The 24,755-nt window shown below is 41.4% G+C and overlaps 3 protein-coding genes across 3 annotated transcripts; 1 reads left to right on the top strand and 2 right to left on the bottom strand.

Moving 5' to 3' along the window:
• The first annotated feature begins 7,070 nt into the window (after positions 1-7,070).
• Positions 7,071-11,679, top strand: LOC135501880 (prolow-density lipoprotein receptor-related protein 1-like). The gene is made up of 3 exons (XM_064794276.1): positions 7,071-7,240; positions 9,112-9,260; positions 9,686-11,679. Exons 1-3 carry the CDS (start codon positions 7,174-7,176, stop codon positions 11,261-11,263), a joined length of 1,794 nt encoding a protein of 597 aa, XP_064650346.1. The 5' UTR covers positions 7,071-7,173; the 3' UTR covers positions 11,264-11,679.
• Positions 11,680-11,987: 308 nt separating this feature from the next.
• Positions 11,988-16,601, bottom strand: LOC135501883 (monocarboxylate transporter 14-like). The gene is made up of 4 exons (XM_064794280.1): positions 15,797-16,601; positions 14,325-14,468; positions 12,739-13,500; positions 11,988-12,238 (listed from the first exon to the last, which is right to left on the bottom strand). Exons 1-4 carry the CDS (start codon positions 16,260-16,262, stop codon positions 11,988-11,990), a joined length of 1,623 nt encoding a protein of 540 aa, XP_064650350.1. The 5' UTR covers positions 16,263-16,601.
• Positions 16,602-21,170: 4,569 nt separating this feature from the next.
• On the bottom strand, positions 21,171-23,235 carry LOC135500988 (protein O-mannosyl-transferase 1-like). The gene is made up of 4 exons (XM_064792707.1): positions 23,226-23,235; positions 22,298-22,423; positions 21,618-21,744; positions 21,171-21,349 (listed from the first exon to the last, which is right to left on the bottom strand). The coding sequence occupies exons 2-4, from the start codon at positions 22,421-22,423 to the stop codon at positions 21,171-21,173; spliced, it is 432 nt and encodes a 143-aa protein (XP_064648777.1). The 5' UTR covers positions 23,226-23,235.
• Between the last annotated feature and the right edge of the window lie 1,520 nt (positions 23,236-24,755).

The raw sequence follows: 24,755 nt of genomic DNA, 5'->3' as shown, positions 1-24,755 counted from the left end.
TTGGTCAATTCGACGAACTGACGTTTACAGTGTATTCGGCGAGGTCCGAAATCTTTTAACTGCGAGATAAGGGGCAAAATAACGTTTAAGTCGAGCCAACTAAGATGGGAAAGCGACAGTGACAGTACAGTGACAGTTCTTTTAACATGAACAAGGCTTATTTGACCTGCATGTCAATGCCAAACTTTTTTCTCCCAGATATCCATCCAAGTAAAATCAATAACGAAGTATACAGTTTCCACTCTCAATTGTCTGCCCGAAAGTACTTCCTATCGATCGCTAAGCGTTCTGGTGCTTCATACATCAACAGCAGCTGCTTTTTTTTAGCAGTGGTAATGACAGCTAGATGCTGCGTCTTGGGAAGGGAATTACACGAAATACGGGGTAGAAAACGTGCGTATACGCGGTCTTTGTCAAGTCTTCATCGTACAAATTATCACGAAAACCTTTGAGCTAGACCAATGAAGGACCAAATTACAACCATGACCATTTCAGGGTTTCGGGGTCAGAAGTTTTTGGTTTGTCTTTGCCTTAATTTCACTCTTCCACCAAGTTTCCGGCTTAGCGGGTAAGTTGATCCCCAAGTCCACGCCGGTGAACGCATGCAGGGTCAATGTTCATCAGAATGGTCTACAGAAACAGTTATTTCATGATATAAGAGAAACAACATTCTTATTGCATAGATAGCAGCCCTACTGGATAGTGAGATCACGCATTGTTTCATAAAGTACTACTTCCGATCGACAGCAATACAGTGATCCATGCTGATTGGTCAATTAGTAATGCGGAGCCAATAGTGGGCGCCATAGCCTGGATCATGGCTTTGCAGCATCGCTTTCGACATCATACCAGAACCTTGAGTATTTCGGATTTCAAATTTGAGATGAGCCTTCTGGGCTTTCCTGTAAAATAAAATAGTACCAGGAATCCAGCATGCCGGAGTAGAGACCCACATGCTCATTAGGCTCATGTGAGAGGTCGAATGTAATTTGACAGTTTTATGCCATGTTGACATGATTATATCCCATGGGTTTTATTTCATTTTAGTTATTTTTATTTATCTTTTTTCTTAGACAAGTTGAACTGCGCATGGGCTTATTGATTTGTAAATCGCAAAGACAAAATAACGCAAAAGGCGTGATTGCTGATGACAACTAAGCCGTTTTTATTGACAATCGATGTATCGCAGCAGGCGATTTTGTACATCAATATCGACAATCCTTGTCGTACAAGCATTTTTTCAGTATAGGACGATAACTGGGATTATCTTCTCCTTTTGGTCTACAGCACCTCGTTCTATCCCTGCAATAAACATTTTTAGGATATCCGCATTCCATACCTTCCTTCCCATTGCTGAAAGAAGAGAGATAGGTTTTGATTAGTGTCTTCTTGAGGCCAGGTCTTGCAAAGTTTACTAGGAGATTGAGTGGCATCGAATTGCATCATATTTCCAAACATAGGTAGGCTCATGGCGATGGATTATGGTATTACTTTCTGTTTACTCAGAATCACAGTAAAAGTTAGCGGTCGATAACAATACAGAACATTTTGTTGATGAAATTGGCATGGGGTTGATTTGGGTTGGAAATGTATTGTTTAGTTGACCGCTAGATTTACTGCCGCCTGCTGCTGAAAAAGTCAATTACTGAATTGGTGAGAATGATGAAAGAAGGCAAATAGCGATGTTTTATGTTTACAGAGTTGCCTTCTACATGAAGAACGGTATTATATCAGATGGCCAAGGTCAGACCAAAACGATCAGGCTCAAATAGGAAAATAGCAGAGAGTTCACCAGTACAAAACAGAGGACAGAGGCTTTTAGCTAAAGCCGTGAATCAAATAGCCTCCAAGAATCGAGCCATCCATCAGGAATGGCCAATGCAGGTATATCATAGTAGTGACGTTTGCCGAACGAGCATAGATCTGCTCGAATGGTCAAGAGGATATCTTGTCTGCGATTTGCCCGGGGTGTTATGGTTATATAATGATAAATGTATATGTTTGAGGCTGGGGAATTCGTTCATTACGCCTTACTCCACCTATGGCCTGTGATGTGAATTATTAACATAAGTGTTTTCAGATAAAATCAAATCATCGACAGTATGCCCGTGGTGTTTAGATAATAAATTTCGACTCCAAGAAAAAATCCCATCAATTTGCCTCTTGGTTCCGTGGTAAGTGGCATATGTATTTATGAAATCGGTCTCAACCTCACATAAAAAATAAGTCATACGTCTATGATAAATCCTGTCAGAAAGATAGATTAATTATATGATTTTTGAAGGATATTTGTGGTTTCTTCGGGCACCATATTGTCATTGTTTACTTACATGTACGACCGCTTGGAGCGATACAACTCTGAAAGAGACATGTCATTAATTTGTCAAAATAGTTTTATTGAGATTTAAGTTGGCGAAGTCTTAATAAACCTCATTGAGATAACTTTAGAGCGCCCTTATGTGGTCCTGCAGCATTCCGTCCCATAGTACCACTTCAAAGTGCCACTCCTAGCACAATCTTAATTAATGTACGATCCTTAGGGAACGCACGTTACCGAGTAGCAGCCTCACCGGCAATCCAAATACCGATGCGTATAAAAAGGAAAAGTGGGCCAGAAGAATATTGACAAAAGCACTGGATAAATATTGAGTGATGCATCATAGCACGCTCGTATTTTCATCTAGAAGAAGGTATGTCCCCTCACATCACATGCCAGCGTCGCGGGCCATTCCGTTTATTGGCCCTTGCCGCTTTAGGTCTATCGAGCCCTACGGTAATTTTCTGTGGGGGTCGATGTTATATTGACTTGCCCTGATAACTGTTTGATACATCGGTAGAACAATCGGAATTTAGGCCTCTGTGCGACGGACAATAACTGAAAACGTAACTTGGTCAAAAATTGGTAAGTTGACCAAATTAATGTTGATTTAAGTTTGTCAACTGCTAAGTGACCAAACTCTTTGGCCACTTGACAAACCTTAAAGTCAACTTGCCAGCAGGATTTGTCTGTTAACTGCATTTTGCCAGTTGATTACGATGATTTTGTAGGTTCACATTGACTAACCCACTTGGACATTTCTGCCATGGCTCGACAAACCTGATTGGTCAACATCGACCAACCAGCTTGGTACGTTTAGGTTCGACCAACTTGAGGCTAGGAGATGGCATGAATAGTCCGAGTTGGCAAAGGCGATAGGTCAATCAACAAGCCAACTGGTCAATTGATTAGGCCAATTTGTCAGCTGACCAATTGGTAAATCAAGTATATCAAGCCGGTTGGTCAGTTGATCACTGTTTGGCCAATAATCTAGTCCAAAAATGACATCGGCCCTGGACCAGGGTAAGTCGGTCAAATCGACCAACTGATGTTTAAAGTGAAAGACCGTGTATTCGGCGAGGCCTGCGAGATAAGGGGTAAAATAACGTGGTAATGTGGGAAAACCCTGGATCATATAAATGTTTGTTAAACTGAAAATCACTCGCTTACCTTTTGCCGTTGTCATTTCAACAGCTACGAGACCAATGAGCAACAGCATGATGATGACTTTCTTCATTTTAATACGCTGGAACGGAGATTTATTATCGACGTGATCAATGAATCACACAATTCATCAAGACGTAACCATGTTGAAAGTTTTAGAAATAACATCTAACAATTTAAGTCCTGCAATTTTCATGCAGCAAGTGCTGTGAATACAAAGAGTGAAACAAAAGTCGCTAAAATTGATTTCGACTTCATGCATTTGCTCAGCAACCACCTGAATACCGTGCATGCAGTGACCTGAAAACGTATACCCAAAACCTCAGATAGAATAGCATTGATAATAGATTCATTCACCACATAACGTACCCTCTAGGTCTACAACAAAATAAATGATAGTTATGTCAATGAAAGATACAATGGGTCGTTTTCGAAGCAGAGCTTGTGAACTTACCTTACAGAGGAATGTGGCAGCCAAAGAGGAATCTGACAGTCGACTGATGCAATGTCCTAAGTTGGGTGTATTATATACAGAAAAAATCTGAAGTGACCCGACCGCGAATCTCGTCCAAACGTCCCATCTGTCTTGGTAGTAAATATTGTTTTTAGATAACGGCGGTACACCTGTTCAAGGTTTAAGGTTATATGTACAGTCCGGCCAGAAAGTAAATGTCCACAGGTTTTTTAAGGTATCACAGTGATAGAACAAGATAATTGAATGAAGTTTTTCAGGAGGCAATTGTATATCAAGTTGTTCATGTATCTGTTGTATTTTGGCCCAGCTAATCCTGTCTCTTCATTATGTAACACCATCAGGCATTTTCTAAAATGTTCAAATACTATAGTTTTTTCTTTTCTTTTCGTTCTATATATCGGTTAACTATGATCCAACAAAAGTTTTTTTCGCTTTCATTGGGAATTTCCTGCTAAATTCTTCATTTTGAAGATTAATTTTAGTTCGCTGCAGGTGATTGTTTATGTCAGACAGCTGGTGACCTTTGATAACTCCCCTTGTGGTCATCTTGACCCTCAAACCTTGGCTCCACTCCGCCGACCCGGACTCCATTACACCAACCATGAGGCTTGACCATGAGGGGAGATAACGGACCGAGTAATTCTGATGGTTCAGAATACTTATGGTCAGCAATGCAGGCAGTCAGTGTCTTTATGAATGGGGCCATTCAACGGAATTGATGGTTCATACAATAGCATGCAGAGGGTTCTTCAAGGGCTGTCTGTTGCAACTGATTCCCAAACAAATCTAACATGCAAATTATTCAATCGGATTTAAATTTTAGATGGGCAGAGAAAGGTAGAACGTGTTGACAATAGGACTTTTTACTCGGTGCGTGTTAAAGCGAACCGGTGTAGAAGTTTAAAATGTCCTAGGATAAAATGTCCGGGAACAAATGATTCTATTATGCGCTTCAATCTCTGAGCTATTGACTGTCAGGGTCTCTATAGAACCATATTGCAGAATACAATAGGGTCGGACACTTTTTCCGGGGGGGACACTTTTTGCTTTTACACCGGCTTAAACCCATCCCGGGTCGGTTCCGACAAGGTCAGTTAAGCTGGGGTGAAATCCAACTCAGACGGTGCGGGTTTGCTGAACCGGCTTCGATCCGGCAAATGTCTTTACGGTTTGCAGCTAAATTAGGTCACATGTGGGAATTGTTTGATGAGGCCCCATTGGATTCTGGACCTGTAACCCAATATTCACTGTGGCAGAAGAACCACAACTAGTCTCTTCAGCTATACCACCATCTCATATTCTATTTGCGTTTCCATGAGTCTAATCGGATTAACAAAATTCCCAGCTATATAGGCCTACGTTAAATACCAAGTTTATTCCCTATATGCTTATCAACAACTTTAAAATTCTTCGAATATACCATATGCCCAATAGGCCAGCGTATAATTTTTAAAATGACTTGTGACTGGCGAAATAAATGACTGGCGGAATATCCACACTCGTGACAGGTGGGGACAAGTACACAGGTACAGTTGTTTAAACATAAGCAGCGGCTTATTTGCCTGTCACAATATCTTATCGAAGCGTGCGGGTGCTTCATGCACGCCACATCAACGAGGTGAGCCTATGCGATGACGTGGCGTCCGTCGTCGTCGTTGTCGTCCACCTGCGGCGTGTGTTAGCGCGGCACGTTTCGTAACCACTTGAGGTCTGGACTTAAAACTTCAACCTCTCAATCCGGGGTCTACTTGATTAGCACTCAAAATGGCTGCACCACTAGACCCTGGATACTCGTGTACGTCATATCCAATCATATCGCTCGTCACCGCCTGAATCTGGCGGTGACCTATAACCCGGGCACTACGTGTCAGCACTGTTTCAAGTAGCCTCGCTAACCTCTGCAATTTTTGTACAGTATTTTAGTTGAGCACTTACTGACAGAATTTAGTTCGGCGATTGAGAACACATGGCTACTTTAGTTTCATAAACCGAAGAGGTTGAGGTACTGTGGCAGGCTGTATGATGCAGTGACGCGTTATTTGAAGAAGAAAACAACATCACAGACTTTGACAATTTACCGTATCTGAATGAACCGTTAACCATTCCGAGAACTTTCAAGCAGCGTTGGAACATGGCACGCTCCTTGTTCTCACAGTCGGCTTTCGATTGTTTACTGTTTTCCTACGTGTGTCAGTATTTACAGATCTCACAGATTTTCTCTCATTTTCATAAGCATGTATTCTTACAGCAAATCATTAAAAAAAATTCTAAAAATCATGATATGAGAGAAATACCAATCCAGCTATGAATGGACAATGACCAGAGCAACACAGTTATGAAATAAAAAGACTTTCGAAGTGTCTGATTGATTTCATTAGATGGCACCAGTTGATTTTCACCGGTCTCAGAATTCTCATGAGAAAATAAGCGACCAACTCTAGAGGACTATTTCTATAATATTTTACGATGAGCATTCATTGTCAAAAACCTTGTTTTCATACAAACGAACTGAACACGCTGAAGATACACAGGTTATCCTTGCCTATAACGTCTTCTATTCCTTCTTGTACAACTGAATATGTATCATACATTTAATTAGGCCCACAAAGGGGTATCACCAGGAGTGGGTGTGAATACTCAAGAAATATTTGTAGTAAACTCAGCCCTCTTGGCCTAGGCCTACAATAGCTGGCAGGCCAAATTTCATGGTTGACGCCAAGAGTCGTTTGTGCACCGCCCCCAAGTAATGATCATCAAAACATCTGTAACCAAATGAATGATTTTCCCCCGCCCACAGACCGTGGCAGTCTGGCGTAAAAACATTTGACTAATATCGTTGGGTTTCCATAACCATGTGACATGACATAGTCAGGCCTACACATAATCATTATATACCCCATCGGGCCTCATTGCAATGTCACCCAAAGACGTTATAGGCAAGGATAACCTGTATGACAAACTGAACGCGCTGAAGAGTTGTGTCTATCAGCAATCTAACTACTATAATATGTCGCTGAAATGATGAAAATTAGATGTAATTGTCCGACCTGTTCCAAATGGCGCGGCCTGTATTTAGGCTTCGAAAAACACTCAACAAGACAGAAAGCGGTTCAGCGAGTGACCACACCGACAACTGAAGTTTAAAAGTGTACCGCATCGTGACGGGCGGTTTTAATTTCCACACACTCAGAAGGAGAATTCAGCTTAGTGCTGGAACATGGCACGTTTTTATGTTCTCGCCATCGGCTTCGGACTCGTTTTGTTACTGTTTTCCTACGCAGACTGTGAGTATAAATCAAATCTTATGCTGATTTTGCTGATTTCGTTCTCAATTTCTTTGCTTTTTCAAGTAAATTATTAAAATGTATACCAAACTGTGAAAGAATGTAGGAGTAGCATATTATAAGTGATATCGTTTTACTGCCAGAGAGTCCGATCTTATTCACAGATCGTACGAATCGAATTTTTGGGGGCCTATTCCAGTTCAGAAAGCTCAAAACTGCAGATCGAGAGCTTGCAAGCCGGAAAAAAATCGGTGTTCAACTGTTTGATAGGGAAGGATTAGTTTCGACGGTATGGCCTAAATTAGGACCTACCTATAAATACTCTGGGAAGAAAAGAAAAGACTGTCCAACTAAAATAGTCAATATTTATACATGAAATCTCAAAGGATTTCTGACAGGCAGAGTGCAATGACTCCAATGATTATTTTACGTAGATTTTCCACACCACGAAGTATGTTTATCCATAAAATATACATGTGTAGGTGTTTTTCTTAGTATTTTCTTCACTTTTGACCCATTATTAAAGCGGGTTTTTTTTGTATTTTCATGCAATGTAAAATTGTCTGCTGTTTAAGATCTACAAATCACTTGCATTCGATGCCTATATACAACGATTTTCATAACGAATTTAAATGTAGGACACATTTGCATTTGTACACTCGGTCCAACAAATGATCAGTAATAACTCAACCCCTAAATAATTACCTGCTCCATTGACGTCATTTCTCAATTTATCGAACGTTTATGGAAGAGGCAATTTACCCCGAATTGTTGATGACCAAAAAACTTTTAATGCATTCATTCAAGACTAAAAACGGCTGTTTTGGGTAATGAGTGCATTATTTAGGGTATTTATGCCTAGGTGCTGATTTATGCTTGGAAATGGCCGGGTCGACTGCATGCTTGGCTGTACGAAGGTCGCCAACATATAGCGGATGATATTTTCCAGAGAAATCGATTGGCCGCAACATTTTACAAAACCGTAAGCGGTATCCAGATCCCGCTGTTTCTTTACCGATTTCTCCGTAACCAAATACAAAGTAATACAAAATATTTATTTCAGCGCTGCCTTGTATAAGATGTCAAGTAAAATTTACCGGCCACGACATTTACAATGAGATAACTTTATTTGTAAATCATTGGCACGATTTCGGCTTCAGAAAAATAATGCAGATTTTCCAACGCGTTGGAATGTTACCATTCGAAGAGCCAACCAGATTGCCGAGGTTGGATAATGGTACAATCTTCATGACAGATCTAGACATTGAAATTTTATACAAGTGTGCGTCACGCTGCCCAAGTGTGCGTCACGCTGCCCAAGTGTCCTGTACAAGTTCTTGACGCGGTTTCGAACAATTTCTACGGAGGCTATGGCAGTGCGTACTGTTTTAAAAACATAGTTGAAACTTATTAAACTAGCTCAAGTCAGTTTTGACGTTCTTTTGTATAAAAGGGAATAAGGAAATTTCATTTTCAAATATTTCAATAAATGTTTTTCCCTTTTGTTTTGATAATTCTTGAAAAAAAATTCTCTAAGTTAGTTTTTCTTTTAATTTAAGGATGTCTTCTTCTACAACAGTCCTTAAGAATTGTAACTTTGTGATTTGACAGAAAATTTCTCTGACATGAGTACAACAAGAATGATAATGGAAAAATTATCAGAATTCGACAGCTTGGCAGACAGTGATATTTCCCAATTAGTAAAAGTGCCCTATCAGTGCGCTCATTTTTCAAATTATCAGCCACCAAAAAATTATACCATTCAGCAGAAAACATATCCTGGATCTATCAAATAGCTGGTAGATGAAGATGATTAAGTTTTGAAAGAAATGGTTATAAGTAGATTTATTTTAATATTCTGTTCCAAATAGGTAAGTCGACTGAAGCAAAGCTCGAGCTGTGTGAACAGCCAGACCATATCCCGTGTAAGAATGGAACCGGGTGTTTCAACAAGAAATACAAGTGCGATGACACTGAGGATTGCGCAGATGGATCTGACGAGAGACAGTGCCCTGGTCAGGTAAGAAACAAGTGCAGGCTAAAATATAAAAAAACAACAAATCATGATTGTTAGTAATCATCGCGGCGTATGCAAAATATCAACATTGCATTAGCCCTTGAATATTGATTAGTAGATTATAGCTGCACTGCCCTTCATTACTGTAATAACAAAGAGTGTTCAAACGACCCAGAAACAACACCTGTGAGCAGATCAGGTTGAATATTATGGCTACTGAATTGAACCAGTTTATGTTTGGCTAGCCGGAGGTGGAATGCGTTAAAGTGATTTCTAGTACTATCTATATGACGTTTAAAAGAAGCAAACATTATTCTATAAGAGCATTTTGTACTTGAAAATTTACACAGAAGAGGAAAATTTCGAAATCAAAAATATTAAAAAATACCACTGTTAATTCACTTAATCTTTAATTCTTCTCACTAAAGGTAAAATGTCACTCGGGGCAATTCCTGTGTACAGATGGAAGGAAGTGTATTCCCTTTAGCTGGAGATGTGACGGTGAGAAAGATTGTGCAGATGATTCGGATGAAGTCTTGTGTAACGCAAAAATTCTCTGTAACTCCGATGAATTTCGCTGCGACAACAAAAGTGGATGTTTTCCACTTCTTTGGAAATGCGATGGAGAGCGACAGTGTTCCGATAAATCGGATGAGGTTGGGTGTTCTCCGTGTAAATCTAACGAATTCTTTTGTAGAGAGACCGAATCGTGTATAGCAGGGAGTTGGCAATGTGACGGGGAGAGAGATTGTCTCGATGGTTTAGACGAAGTGGGATGCCCTGATGTTATCCAGTGTGACTCAACACAATTCCGATGTGATAACATTAGTTGTAGTCCACTTAGTTGGAGATGTGACGGTGATCGAGACTGTATCGACGGAACTGACGAAGCTGGCTGCGACAATCATGCCCAATGCAAGTCGACTGAGTTCCTATGCGGTGAGGAAAAGAAATGTATCCCAAGCTCTTGGAAGTGCGATGGTGAGGACGATTGTCAAGGTGGCGTCGACGAAGTTGCTTGTCCTGATCAAAGTCAGTGCGACTCAACACAATTCAGATGTCGTGATAAAAAGATGTGTCTCCCATCGAGTTGGAAATGTGACGGTATGGTAGAATGTTCGGACGGTAGCGACGAGGCTGACTGCGACGAGACTGGTCAGTGCAAATCGACAGAATTCCTATGCAGCAAGGAGAAGAAATGTATCCGGAACTCTTGGAAGTGCGATGGAGAGAATGATTGTCTCGATGGCGTCGACGAAGTTGGTTGTTCTGATCAAATTCAGTGCGACTCAACAAAATTCAGATGTGATAACCGCAGTTGTCTTCCACTTCGTTGGAAATGTGACGGTGATCAAGACTGTGCGGACGGTACTGACGAAGATAACTGCACCATGACCGTTCAGTGCAAATCGACAGAGTTTCTATGCGGGCAGGAGAACAAATGTATCCCAAACCTTTGGAAGTGTGATGGAGCGAACGATTGTCTCGATGGCGCCGACGAAGTTGGTTGTCCTGATCAAATTCAGTGCGACTCAACAAAATTCAGATGTGATAACCGCAGTTGTCTTCCACTTCGTTGGAAATGTGACGGTGATCAAGACTGTGCGGACGGTGCTGACGAAGATGACTGCACCACGACCGTTCAGTGCAAATCGACAGAATTTCTATGCGGGCAGGAGAAAAAGTGTATCCCAATCCGGTGGAAGTGTGATCGAGAGGACGACTGTATCGATGGTCTAGACGAAGTAGGATGCGCTCTTGAAATTCAGTGTAACTCAACAGAATTCAGATGTGATAACCGCAGTTGTCTTCCACTTCGTTGGAAATGTGACGGTGATGAAGATTGTGCGGACGGTACTGACGAAGATGACTGCACCACGACCGTTCACGAGTGCGAATCGACAGAATTTCTATGCAGACAAGAGAAAAAATGTATCCCGAACCCTTGGAAGTGTGATGGTGAGGAAGATTGCACCGATGGAGCAGACGAGCTCACATGTGATTGAACAACGACCTGTACGTCCGAGCAGTTTGGTTGTGACAATGCTACAAGCTGTCTTCCGTCGAAATGGCGATGTGATGGTCATATATACTGCAACGACAAATCTGATGAGTTTGGACGGACATATATAGTCTAATTTAAATAGATATCAACACTTACGTCAAACGATTTTTCCCAAACTAGGGCACAAAATCCAATGCAGTTTTAGCATATTGTTAGAAATTTAGTTTTCTAATGGATATACTATGGCAGGATTGTGATTGCGCAGATTTCCTTTTCATTTGAAATCGGTCATTGAAAAAGCCTTACGAAAAACACTTTTTATTTCTGGTATTTGTAATACGATCTACATAAAGAGTATATCGGTAAAAGTGGCCATCTAGTGGTATTGTTTAACAAGAACAATGTTATCCTAAATATAAATGCAGTTCTATCTCCTCTAATATATTTATGATGGACAACGTTCTGTGTACTCCTACCAGCTATGTTATTCTTAAATATTCAGGTTTTATAGGTGGTACAATTAAAAAAAGACTTGTACGACTTATGAATACAAACTCCGATGCTTTCTTCCAGGACCATCCGTTTAATCCTTTCAAGCGAGTCACACAGTGAGCAGGTCAATGATTTAAGTGCAAATCAAAGGCCTATTCACCGACCTCTTAGAAAACTATTTCAAAGTATTGATGAACACTTCTGACTCTTTATCCTATCTGAAAGTCCTTTGTTCATAACTTGTCAACTGATATTTCAGACCTTAAAACCTCTTGGAGACCATAAGTCATACGTTGACTTCCGAGCATTCCCATACTTCCAACACTTAGTGCCTTGACCTGGTCTCCTATGATGGCCACTTCCTTCGCATGCCTTCGTCTGTGGCTCATGTAAGGCCAGACCAGTACGAGAGAACTTGCGACAATGAGGGCACCTACGAGGTAGATGGAAGAGTCGTAATACCCTGTCACTTCATATAGCCAACCTACAACAATAAAATAGAGTTTTTAAAGTTCTCCACTAACGATCGCGTTTTATCGCAAAAAAATGAATAAACAACCAATTTAGTTTTGAATTGCAGAGCTGCCACCGATGACCAGTAAAGGCGCAATCACTCATCTTCTGAAACGCTACGGCACAGGTAACAGCGACAAAAATCGCTTGTTTGCGGATAGCTCAAAGACAGGGAATCGCTATAGGTTGACAGCCAACGCAATACGCATAGATCAGATGCTCAATGAGAACTACGCTCAGGGTCATGGAAGTAACACGAAAAAAAATGTTTGGCTATACTTTACTCAGCCAACCTGAGTCTTTAAGAACCACATTCCAAACATCCGCACTACCAAGTACATCCTACCACACATAAGATACAAAACTATATGGTGTACGAAACTGCCGGTTACATCAATTTTGTTCTGAGGCTTTCCGTCCACTACCTAGTACCTCTTATCACAATTTGACTTGACGGATAACTATACGAACCAGCAAGTGGTGCTCCAGCGACAAATGCTAATCCACTCAGCAGGGACACATGTGCAAAGGCAGCCATAAGGTCGGACAGGTCACAGAAATACAGCATCACGATATTGTAGAGGCAACCATACGGCGCGAGTAGGAGGCCAAACACGAATGTGCAAATTACTGTAAATGTATAACCTGCCACAACCGGAACGAGCATGATTACAAAACCGGATACAAGCGTAGCAAGGCAATAAAACAGGAAAACGTTAACGCATTTGAGCTGCCCAATGACTCCACTCGCCGGTCGGCCAATTATCATTGACAAGCCTATCATTGACAAGGGCAGTGCAGCCTGCTGTTTGGACACATTTGGAAGTGTCTCTGTCACGGCTGTTATGTACCCGTATATGACGGAGAGTCCACATGAAATCAGGATATAATGCAAAAAGAACATAACCAACTCCACATTTTTGTAAATCCTGAGAATCTGGTTGCGGTAAGACGACCTTTCATCAGTTCGTTTTGGTTGGGTTTTTTTCCAGGTTTTTGGGGTCCGCATCAGAGCACCTAAGACAACGATCTGCAATATGACTCCTGCAGATATGAACATAGACCCTCGCCAGGTGTAGGCCTCTATCGTCGCTGCGAGAACGTTTGTCATCACGAACTGTCCGATGCCAGCGCCTGCTAGGGCGAATGAGAAAGCGAATGCTCTGCCTCGTTGATCGTAATAGGCAGCAGGGATGGTCATTGCTGGCACGTATGCTAATCCTGCACCTAATGCTGGAAACGAAAATAGTGAGACAATCTTCAAAGCCAGATTTGGTGACATTCGCCAATTAAACAATTTGATCATTATTGTCCACTTGCATATTTCTTTTCCCCGAAGAACGTTTATGTATAAAATCGATGCTTTATAACTCTGTTGTGTATGGTGCGACTACGTAGTTTGGTTCTAAAAGTCCCGATAGGTTACCAGTAGTGTGAGGAAAATATTGGCCTATTCCGAGGCTGACTCAGTAAAGTACTACATGCGTCTGCAGGTGACCTACCAGGTTACATGCAATGAGATAATTTTTGTATATACTATGAAACAACAACAACGGATATTGAATATTGCCGTCCTATTTCCTATACACCACCAGTCTTTCAAATAAATACTTTGTTTCCTCACGTATACCGTCTTCCTATACCGCTAATACAAAGTAACAGTGTCCATACATTGGGTGGGGGACGCAAAAGGGTTCACCACATGTGGAGCTGTTTTTTTTCTTCTGCCCACGTGATGAATGGGCAATGTTCATTTGTTCCGCCTCGGTCACACCATGAATAAAAGCCCAAACACGATTGTCTGGTAATACCACCCATTCAATTCATTTAAAATCCCATCAACCAATGGTAGTGGACTTTAAGTATTGGGTGTCTCTGGTCATAGGTCTGCGCCACGCTCTGAGCAAATCAGTCCAATCCACTAGGCCTAACCTTTGTATCAGGTATGCGAGGTATTCATCCCTTCGGGCCTCTTAAACATGGCGCCCAAAGACGGTATACGTGAGGAAACAGAGTATTTGAAAGACTCTGACATCACCAAGGCATTGCGTACTTACGAGTGATAATTGCAAATGTGAACAACACGAAGAAGAAACTATTTGCAAATACTGTTGCTAGACAACCAACGGTTGCTATGAGACCGCCAGTCATCACAACGACACGGATGCCAAATCGATCAACGAGGAGACTCGATAGTGGGGCTGGAATTTAAGAAATAAGAATTGAATTGAACGTGTTAAGTCAATGCTGCCCTGCTTGATCGAAAAGACACACAAGTACTGGTACAAGAAAGAAAAGTGACCTCACACCTTCTGGAGATCTGGACAGCGAGTCCCTGAACAAATCGGGTCGTTAACGGTAATATATACGGCCTATGTCGATTTAACGGAATCGACGGAATCAACGGAAACTGGTCTGTAACCGATACAACCTGGTTACCACCATGTATCTGTATTGGTTGGGGGAGGGGGGGGGTATACTGCGGGGAATCTCCTTTGGGGAAAAACCCATTGGTTCAAGGTATTTACACGAGATGGTAGGACGAATTCGCTGGTGTTGATCATTATTGATACAAAAACCTTTTAAAGGTGGGCGGCCAGGAATTTCTTCAAATTTCGTCTCCCCACGAACTTAGTGTTCTAGGTTTAGTTAATAGATAGGCCTAGGTTAATATCGCTCAAAACCAGACTCTGTAGACTGTGGTCGCCTCGAAGTGCTCGTTATAGGAGCGTAGGTACATGTATTGCATGAGTGACGTGAGGAGCGTGGTTACAGTCTAGGCTAATATTAGGGCTTAGGCCTAGAGGTTTTTGTCACGTGCAAGGAACCGGTATAGTGACACCTTGAGAAGAAACAGGTCTAGGGCAATCCCCCCCCCCCCCCCCCCCCCGCGTTCGTTCCCCTGCCCCCTATGACTTTAACCCATGGACAATTTCCATTTAGGCTATCACCCCTTCATTAACTGCTCCCCATAGCCTATACGTACATTACCACCCAGATATTTACCCGCCCCTGACTTCTGCCCAATATTTTAGTATCTCTTGATCATACAAACCTTCTCTACTTACATGAAAATCGTGAAAAATCGATAACCAAACACACCGACCTTTTCTGAGAGGAGAATGGGGATTCCCAGAAACAACCTCGTATGCAGGTAATAAAGACTGAGGTATTGTCCTACCTGTATACCCCACAGTTCAAAAGTATAGGTAGGACGACGGGGAACAAGTCCACGAAAACAATACCTCGTAGACCTTTTTACAAGCCTGTCTGGGGATCATTTTAATTACTTCTCGATAACTATAGCAATTTATAACATTCTAATAGCCTGGGAATGTTGTATCAATTGTTAGTATTAACATTCTTTAATTGTCAAGCGATTTTATGCAGTTTTAGCATTGTTTCCGTAAATTTTCCGTTGATTCCATTTGTTCCGTCGATTCCGTTAAATCGACATGGCCATATACACGGCGCTGACAGAGGGTGACATGCAACTCGGCTCACATGATTGTATTGCATCGTAACTTACCAGTAAAACTACGTATCCCAACGTAAAGTGACGACGTCAGAACAGTAAGTGATGCTCCTGTCTCGAACTCTTCCTGAAGGGCGATGAAATACACTCCCACAGATAGCCCAATACCACCTGTGACCATAGAGAAGAAAAATGAGGCGAACATAATCACTGCTTTGTAACCTTGAAAGTTTTGAATCAAAGATGAAGACCCATCATTTTTGATAGAAGAGTTATCGGATGCATGCTCGTTCAATTTCTCTGAGCCTGATCCAATGACCTCTTCCGCGAAGTAACAATCCTCTCTCTCAGCCCCATGTGTCCCGTTTGTTTCATGAAACGAAATGTCGTCGCATCCAGTCGACGGCGGAGGCCCGGTTCCTATGGAATGCGTCTTTTGATCTGCCGACAACAACAGCTTCACGTCGTTACCACTGTTTTGACTGACCATCATATCAACACCATTCTCGAATCCCGCCATTTTACACGTTTTGTGCTCTGAGTGAATATCGAGAATACCGAGAAGGCTGTCGCCGGTCGTTCGCTGTTCTCATTACACTGGCGCTAGTGAAAAGGCAATACCTCGCCTAGGCAGGCAGACTTGGCATGAGTGGAAGTCATCCGCACAAAGAAGTCCAGGATCCTCCACAACCGAGGTCTAAGAATTCGTCAACTGAGGCGTTCAAGTTTTAAAGTTTTAGTTTTGCGCGGTTCGGATAACGGTTCCTAGTTGATATCAGAGTCTATACTCGATGCACATACTTCTTCTGCGGACCACAAAGGAAATGACAGTCACAAACGCGCGCATTCCACTCCACTATCGATGGGCGACCTTGTGAACTGGCCTTAACTGATCGCTTATCCTGCTGACTTCTCAAAGGTTTTAGTATTTTGGGCATCCAGCACTTACATGTAGGCCACCAGTAACTTGAGAATTACCATTGTTTTAACGAATAATAGGTTTGTACAGAGTTGGTTACCTGATAGGACACTATCAAAACAAGTACTTGTCACGTATTCTAAAAGGCCTTAGTCACAGTATATCATTGTTTCTAATACAAAATACATTACGCCTCGTTTTGATCGGAGCGGTCTTGGTATCGTAACCAATGACCGCCTGGGTAGGTATAAAATTCTGAATTTTAGCAGACGAATTATTTTCACCAAGAAGCAACGACTCAGCCCCACAAAACAATGTCAAGAACACGAGATTTTGAAGTATTCCCCGATATTCGGATTTGTGAAGTAGGGAGGATACCCGAGGACTCTTTCGAGGTCGTCAGTCAGGATTCAGAAGAGGTCAAAGACGAGGAAATGGTAGAAATCGAGCTAGCAGACTGGGAATTCCCTTGCTGCGTGACGTCATCTTCACAAGCAACAATATGGCGGAGTTCCGGACACCAGTCTGGATCATTCTTTGACGAAAACGGAACATATATACCTTTCAAATCGTATTTAATTTGTTTAATTTTGAAACCTTTTAGAATAGAAATTAATACCGAGCTGGCGGTCATTGGTTGTATAATCAAGACCGCTCGGGTAGACCGAAAATGCAGTCCAAAACCCGAGGCGCTTCGCCGAGGGTTTTGGACGTAATTTGAGGTCTACCCGAGCGGTCTTGATTATACAACCAATGACCGCCAGCTCGGTATTAATTCCTTAAACCAAAAAATATCAACTCTCATTCTACGCATTAAAACCTGACTCTAAATGCTAGGTCAAGTGGCTGATATGAATCTAGCAAATGACTTTACTTCAATTTTGTACAGAAAGGCCTAGTATAAATGTACATGGAGTTTTAGATAAAAACATTTTCTAGTCTTTATTCATATCACTCAATGGGTGCAATTACGACACTAATTCGTGATAATAAGATTATTTTTTATAACATGAAGTCTGTGGTTATATTAATCATTGTATCATATCGATTACTACCATTATCTTACTCAAAGTCATTACGACAGCCAATCTGCACTAAAAACACTTTCAGCAATGCGATTTCGTCTTCGATGTACCTCATGCCTAGTTTCGTTTATAATCATGATTACCTTAATAGCTGGGGAAACCAGCTGCTATCAAAGTAATTCAAGTAATCTATATTTTTGGTCTAGGCACTGCCACTGTGACCAGCGAAATGACGGGAACTCCGCCGGCTTCAGGGAACGGGAAAGAAAATCGCGCGCTTGGAATTCGTTGACCCGTTGAGGATGAAGATTAACGAAATCGTATTCTTTTATACCGGTGGGTAAGAACAAAAAAAAAAAATAGTGAACGAATTATAGTGTGCGCATGAAACCGGAGAAGGATAAAGCTATTGAAATTTTAAAAAACCGTCCATTCCATAAACCAGAGGTGTATGTGGCGGAAGAGAATGCTTGGCACAACCACTTCGAAATATGTCTGCCAATGAAACATTCTATGGTTCTTTTTAAATAGATTTTTCTTTTTCTGGTTAGGAAACTCTTTATTCAGAACTACCTCGCCTACATCTGTCACTGGCCCAAAATCGCGGTCATTTTAAAAACATTGGTCAGATAAGTTTTTTAATTTGTTTGATCACCAGAAAAAGAACATTTTTAAAAAAAAAGATACCACTAAAATATGACTTCATCTTAAAAGACATCAGTTAAACTTCATCGTCATGTGCCATTGTTCAAATATCCGAGTGTGCAGGAAGTGTTTTTTGCGTGATATAATCGTGGATTTCAACCGCCTTTTGTTAAACTTTGTTTGAAATCGAGATGTAATTCTGGGGTATTCGATTATGTCTCATTTATGTGGATACCAACGTAAATACGTTAATATCTGGAGTGCAATCAAATGCTTTGTTTCATTCTTATGAGCGCGTGCGTCGTCGGCTAGGGTCCACTTGACACAGCATTTAATGTCGTCACACGCACTGTGTTAAGCCCTTTCTAGCATTTGTGATGCAAGGTTCAGGAGACATGACTGAGAGTAGATGTGAAATAACAAATACAATAGCAGACCTTCGGCAGCCGAGATAACAACCAATGAAAAGGCGTGCTTGGATAACGATGCTGCTGTGTTTGATTGGGGCGTTCTGATTGGGCGATTTTTTGCTACCGCTACAATCCATCTGAAGAGCATGGATTTCACCAGGGGTTTGAAATATCGACAGGCAGCGAATATTGAAAATGACGGGTCATTTCCAGATGAATAAAATCAGGCTCGCATATAAACATCAAATGTATAATTTCATGATTTATTTTGAAAATAATATACACACTTATAAATGATACTGTATTCATAGAAATACAGCATAGCTGCATTGAATCTTTGATTCGTCATGGCTTGCTTGCTCATACGGCACCGTGTATGTGTTTATTTATACACGGTGGGTAAAGGTGTTGGTTTACCTTTGCAACACAATAGAAACAAGGTCATCCCATTATACAGTGTTGGAGGGATACAATCGGATAAAAATAATAAATGCGGGCCTAACGCCCCTTAAAAGGAACTAGTCTTTCGTATGTTTCTTTTGTGTCGTCATTTCCTCTCCAGGTAAGCCGATATCTTCAGCCATCGTGTTTACAGCAGGCTAAAAATTGATCTGCGTGCTTTCTACATGTTGAGTTCATTTTGCTGGTACGTAGCCGTCGTCTAAATAAGTTTATTTATTTTCCCGGTACGTTTTACGTAAAGCCCCATCTTCAGATTCACCAGTCGATTGACGGAGCCGTGTGCAGAGAGAGACGTAAGCATGCATGCTTATCAATTAGTTTGGCGTGCACGCTAAATATACTCAAGACACACCGATCTAAAACCGTTTCTAAATATGGAAGACAAGCCCAGGTAGATGTGCATTCTCTGTGATCTTCATTAGTAGCTTCGCCATTACTAATTCTCTGAGTCACGTGCTTTCATTAAAGCATTGTGATTGGTTGAGTTAGATATTGAATCTCGAAGTTCGAAGTTCGTATTTTGTATTTCGTATTTCGTATTTCCAATGATCCTTCTGGGCTTTCGTTGTAATAAGATCTTATATGAAGTCGAGATTTGTTCAACATGCGCCTATACTATTATTTATTTGTCTCCGATTGCTCGACCATTATAAAATCCCAAGATCTGAATACCATGTCTAATAGCTGCTTATTGGTGTACTGCTTGAAGCCACAACTGAGTCCATAGTATTGGTAGAAAACGAGCACGACAGCTGTCATCCACACAGATATCATACCAACCGCAAGGTATTGGAGTCTTGGATCTTTGCTGTAATTTAGAGAAAGTGAATATACCGACGACCACAAATTAATAACGAGGGCTTTTCCCGCCATTATGGAGTTCGAGACTTTCTTTCCTTTGCATTGACCTGTTTTGCGTGTTTCATGAGTCCTGGTTGGTAACGGAAACCAGTCATAATGTCTCAGAACGCTGCATTGAACCTCTATAAGTGTGATTGAATAAACTAGAAATTTGAAATTTGCTTGTCAGCAAATTTGATAGCCCCCACGGGCCCACACAGTACACTACTACGTATGGAGGAGTGAAGTCTATTCCGTTTCGCGGATGATCTATTTCCGGACAAACACGTTCGCGCTTTCTCAAAATCACACGCTCAATAACATTTAAACATCACCCTAACCTTTTCAGATGGGCAGCATGGATCATCGATAAGCATTTAAGGCTATTCCTATATTTTATTCCTACATTCAACCGTCGTTCTTTGCTCAAAATACTCGACAGCTCGCCACTTCGGGGGATCCCCCACTTCGGCAAAGAGATACCGCCGCCATGATGCATGAGGATATGACGTCAACATTACGGGGCGGAGCTTATGCTAATGTGCGTGTGATTGACAGAATCGTGCCGGAGATTTGAAAGCAAATCAGAAAATCGGCGCATAAAAACGCTTCGAAGTCATCAAAATTATCCGAATTTCGAAAAAATCTTTGCCAGGTGCACTAGATCGAGTTTAGTTTGATGGGACAGGGGTGACAGTTTTTCAGTTGAAATAGCAGTTTTGCTGGACTACCTCCATAATATAACCTGGGAAGAATGCAGAAGCCTAGTACCTTCTGCTAGTAATCTCAATATAGACCCCACATTTGTTGTATGTGGGGTCTATAAAGAAGGAAAAAAACCTCTGCAATGAATGCATGACCGCATTCGATAAATGCCTCCATGATTTTGGTAGTGGTTGGTTTATACCCTCGTGACACACTTGTATCTTAATTCAGTACAGTACAAAGCACTCACGTTTGCTTTTTAAATGTGATACGCACGTGTTCCTTATCCAAAGTTAGGTCAGCTCGGTTGGATGACAGGCGTTTCCTGCACGATATTATGGCTAGTTTTAGAAACTTATTCTCCAAAGTGATAGTGTCCCCAAGTAAGAGAAATTGGAAAATGATATAAATCGAACTATTACTCACGCTAAAACCGAATATATCTGCTCCACGAGAATGGCTACAAAAATAAGTTTGAACAGGACGGCCGGTAGGTAGTGGTAGAGGAAATACGTCGACTCCACAGCGAAGAAAGGCAGGTAATTAAGCAGATAACCTCCGATAAGGAGCTCGGCGACAAAGGTCATTTGTGCCAAGTAATCTGAATGAAAAATAATGGGTCAGAAGGATATGTATTAAGGATTTCACTTTCGTTCACATGCGCACGCACAATCGTTACAAGATTATTGTAAGAATTGTAGTTAAGATTTTAGAAAAATCGTATCATTTCACGAATTATTATGTACATGAAACCTGAATTAAATTTTAGTAAAGAATATCATAATAATCTTGTCTGGATTTTATGAGCTAGGAGTACAGTGTCTGCCAGAGCAGGACATTACATGACAACCATTCGGAGTGATCCTCACCTTCCCTGACGACTGTAAGAGAGCGCTTCCTCGCCAGGACGATCCCTGTAAAGATGAGGACGAAGAGCAAGAACCCGGGAAGGGCGGAATACCAACTGACGATGTTCCCTACGAGATGTATTTGAGCCTTAAGAGGAGAATAAAAAGGAAATTATTCCTTACTCGATTAATTTTGAAGAAAAAAAAGTAATGGGCGTGCTGTCTAGGTGATATTACGTGATGTCACCCAGCTAAATCGCATGACGTACCTCGGTTTCGTTTGGCTGAAACTTCTGTGCCATAAAACATCCTTTGTTTTGGCTCACAGGCATGGCTTCTAACATAACATAAATGTGCTCCAAAATGATCTACAACGTCATTCAAATCGTCTGTGGAAACTGTGTTTGAAGCTGGCGGAAAAGTAAAAACTGTCCCCACTGGAAAACCTGTCCAGCCCTACAGACTTCTGACGGAATATGGTATGGCTCAAGAGGCCATGATTGTCAATAGCCCAGAGAATAAATCGCGTTATAGTTTTGTTCATCGGATATTCTATCCCGATCATGCCTATGACATTTCAAATTTCGGAACTTCTGTACGTCTACAAGTTTCTATATTAAATTTCGGAACTTCTGTACGTCTACAAGTTTCTATATTTTTCTGAGGGGCCGGGACGAGCCAATTTCGGGTGGTATACGTACGCTGCTTTCCTTGCCGGTCTCTTTGAGCCAGTAGGCCACGTTCTTCTCATCGAACGGCCAGTCGGTAGGCGCGGATGCATATCTGTGATCGATACTCTCGTCAACACGCGACGACAACATCTTCATCTGAAGAAGATATAAACACGAAAACATTTGGAAGAATATGCACACTATTTTACTTATAACTGTGTAATACAAACGAAGGGCTAGAGGTATGAAAATATTGCCCTAGTGTATTGCTAGTTGTAATGTTTTCGTTTACTGAAAGTTTTTGTTTGTTTGCTGTACATATCGATACCTTTTTTTTCCCTGCTACTCCATTTAGTCATGATCTTTCAAGCTGTGTTTAGGATGGAATCACTAAGATATGGGGGGGGGGGGGGGGGGGCAACCAAAGAGGTACACCAGGGAACTAACATGCCGATCCACCGACGTTGTGCGTATATCCATCTTTGACGGACGTCAGAAGGGCTGTTACTTTATCGGTAGTCTCCCTGCATTCCCCTCCTTTCCAACGCGTCCTCTGTCGCGACAACACTAACATTACACTCACTCGTGGTAGTCGCACGAGACACACTGAAAGCCATTATAATTGAAGACCAGGTGTTCATTCAGTAACGGTTCCAGTGATGCTGACCTGACCCAAATGCACAGTGCATGTTGTATAGAAGAAGGGTAACCTGATCCGGACTATCAATTCAGGCCGTCATTCAAATACTTTGTGTCGAGCAATTTGATTGGCCACCCGTTTATGATGGTGCGTCCGATAGATTACCTGGCGGCAGTTATCGGCGGTGAAAGGAGAAGACTTTAGGACTGATATTCACCGCCGATAAGTCGGCATGGGGAACTGCTATCGATTCATAATTTTTCAACTTTCGCAACTCTCATCGATTGCATTTTGTAGTAAGAAATACAACAACCTCACCTGAAGCTCCTTGAATTCATCCCAGAATGACAGGTATACGGGTTTCGTACTAAGATAATATTATAAGTATAAGATTTTAGGCCTGTGTGTTCAGTTGACGACTACACTGTATATCAAAGTCAACGACGATCATCAAATATAACAAATCACACATACTCCGCGTCAAGCTTGCAACGTACGAGGAAACTGGAGGTGAAAGAATACTCACCTTCGTTTACATTGCTCATCATCAAATACTCAACGTCTGTTAGACTGGTCGAATTCAAGTGAGCACCTTCTGGTTGCTTCTTGAACCCCCCCCCCCCCCCCCCCCCCCCGACTGATTTCTGTGGAGACCGGGGTAATGATAATATGATATCCCAAAAGTGCTTTGAGCACGGAAACATGGAAAGGCGTTAGTTTGTTCATCCTTGAGGTAAAGGTGCTCTTCCACATTCCAGATTGCCGACTCCTGGGTAATGCTCCTGTCAGCCACCACTTCCTGCTGCCCAAAACCCCATTCTGGTAAGATGATGCCTGTCACCTGAAACATTGATCAGTAAAATATGAAAAGGTGCTGAATTTTTAGGTACTGAATTATATTCAGTCCTTATTTCCATTTGTAGTGGGGGTGTTATTCAAATAGGACAACACCATTATCGCAATGATTGGCCTGCATGGACCCGTAAAGTGATGCTTTCTTTTTTGTTCAGGTCGAACATGCATTTTCTTTCACCAAGGCGGAAAAGAAGTTTAATAGTTGTTTTATTTAATTTCAGACATATGTGCAAGTACATTCGTTGTGAGATGTTTGTAAGATATTTACTTGTGATCGTAACTGAGAAACAGGGCAAATTATGAAAGTACCTACAGATACACGACACAAAATTGACAAATTTCTTACAAAGATAGTAAGAAACATACTATAGTCTTACATGTATCTTGGTTTTCGACCTGGATATGTACAATTCCATACTACACCAGAATGCACGAGTATGTGGTCAGTATCAATTTCTAATGAATTTTTAAGAACTAGTTCAGGTAATGGCCCGGAGAGTCATACGATTTGTTATTAAATAAACAAAATCGCATTTCACTTAATAGGCAGTTTATTTCTACGTGACGATCTTTCGTAGCTGCCCACTCACCCTGAGAGCTGACGTGGTATTGACGTGGATCAGGCGGACATGAGATCGTATCGACAGCCAGTATTCACCTTCGTCATACTTGTTCAGGATCTCCTGAAATAGCATAGAAGTGAGAAATGTAAACAATGGCGAGATTATTATACTTGTTCAGGGCCTTGTTGAATGACTAACAACAAGAGGGAGATTATTTTACTTGTTCAGGGCCTCATGGAAAGGTAAACAGAGTGAGGAATGTGTATTATTGTTTATGACCGCCACCAAAAAAATATTTTCTTTGATGAAGAAAGATATTTGGTAAAAACTATAGCCAATTTACATGTACAATGGAGCATAATATGCGGAATATATAACGGTATTATTCACATGATTGTGCTTTGAACTATTTACTATATTCCAATTTGAT

The sequence above is a fragment of the Lineus longissimus genome, chromosome 17, assembly GCF_910592395.1.
Source record: "Lineus longissimus chromosome 17, tnLinLong1.2, whole genome shotgun sequence".
NCBI classification, from domain to species: Eukaryota; Metazoa; Nemertea; class Pilidiophora; order Heteronemertea; family Lineidae; genus Lineus; species Lineus longissimus.
This window is presented reverse-complemented; position numbering and strand designations above follow the sequence as displayed.

Coding starts and splice junctions, on each gene's coding strand:
- LOC135500988 (XM_064792707.1), bottom strand. CDS start 22,423: ATGAAGATGTTGTCGTCGCGTGTTGACGAGAGTATCGATCACAGATAT. Junction 21,745..22,297: donor AGACCGGCAAGGAAAGCAGC/GTACGTATACCA, acceptor TCTCCTCTTAAG/GCTCAAATACATCTCGTAGG. Junction 21,350..21,617: donor TCTTACAGTCGTCAGGGAAG/GTGAGGATCACT, acceptor TTTTTCATTCAG/ATTACTTGGCACAAATGACC.
- LOC135501880 (XM_064794276.1), top strand. CDS start 7,174: ATGGCACGTTTTTATGTTCTCGCCATCGGCTTCGGACTCGTTTTGTTA. Junction 7,241..9,111: donor ACTGTTTTCCTACGCAGACT/GTGAGTATAAAT, acceptor TGTTCCAAATAG/GTAAGTCGACTGAAGCAAAG. Junction 9,261..9,685: donor AGAGACAGTGCCCTGGTCAG/GTAAGAAACAAG, acceptor TTCTCACTAAAG/GTAAAATGTCACTCGGGGCA.
- LOC135501883 (XM_064794280.1), bottom strand. CDS start 16,262: ATGGCGGGATTCGAGAATGGTGTTGATATGATGGTCAGTCAAAACAGT. Junction 14,469..15,796: donor TGGGATACGTAGTTTTACTG/GTAAGTTACGAT, acceptor CTTAAATTCCAG/CCCCACTATCGAGTCTCCTC. Junction 12,239..12,738: donor CGCTGGAGCACCACTTGCTG/GTTCGTATAGTT, acceptor TTATTGTTGTAG/GTTGGCTATATGAAGTGACA.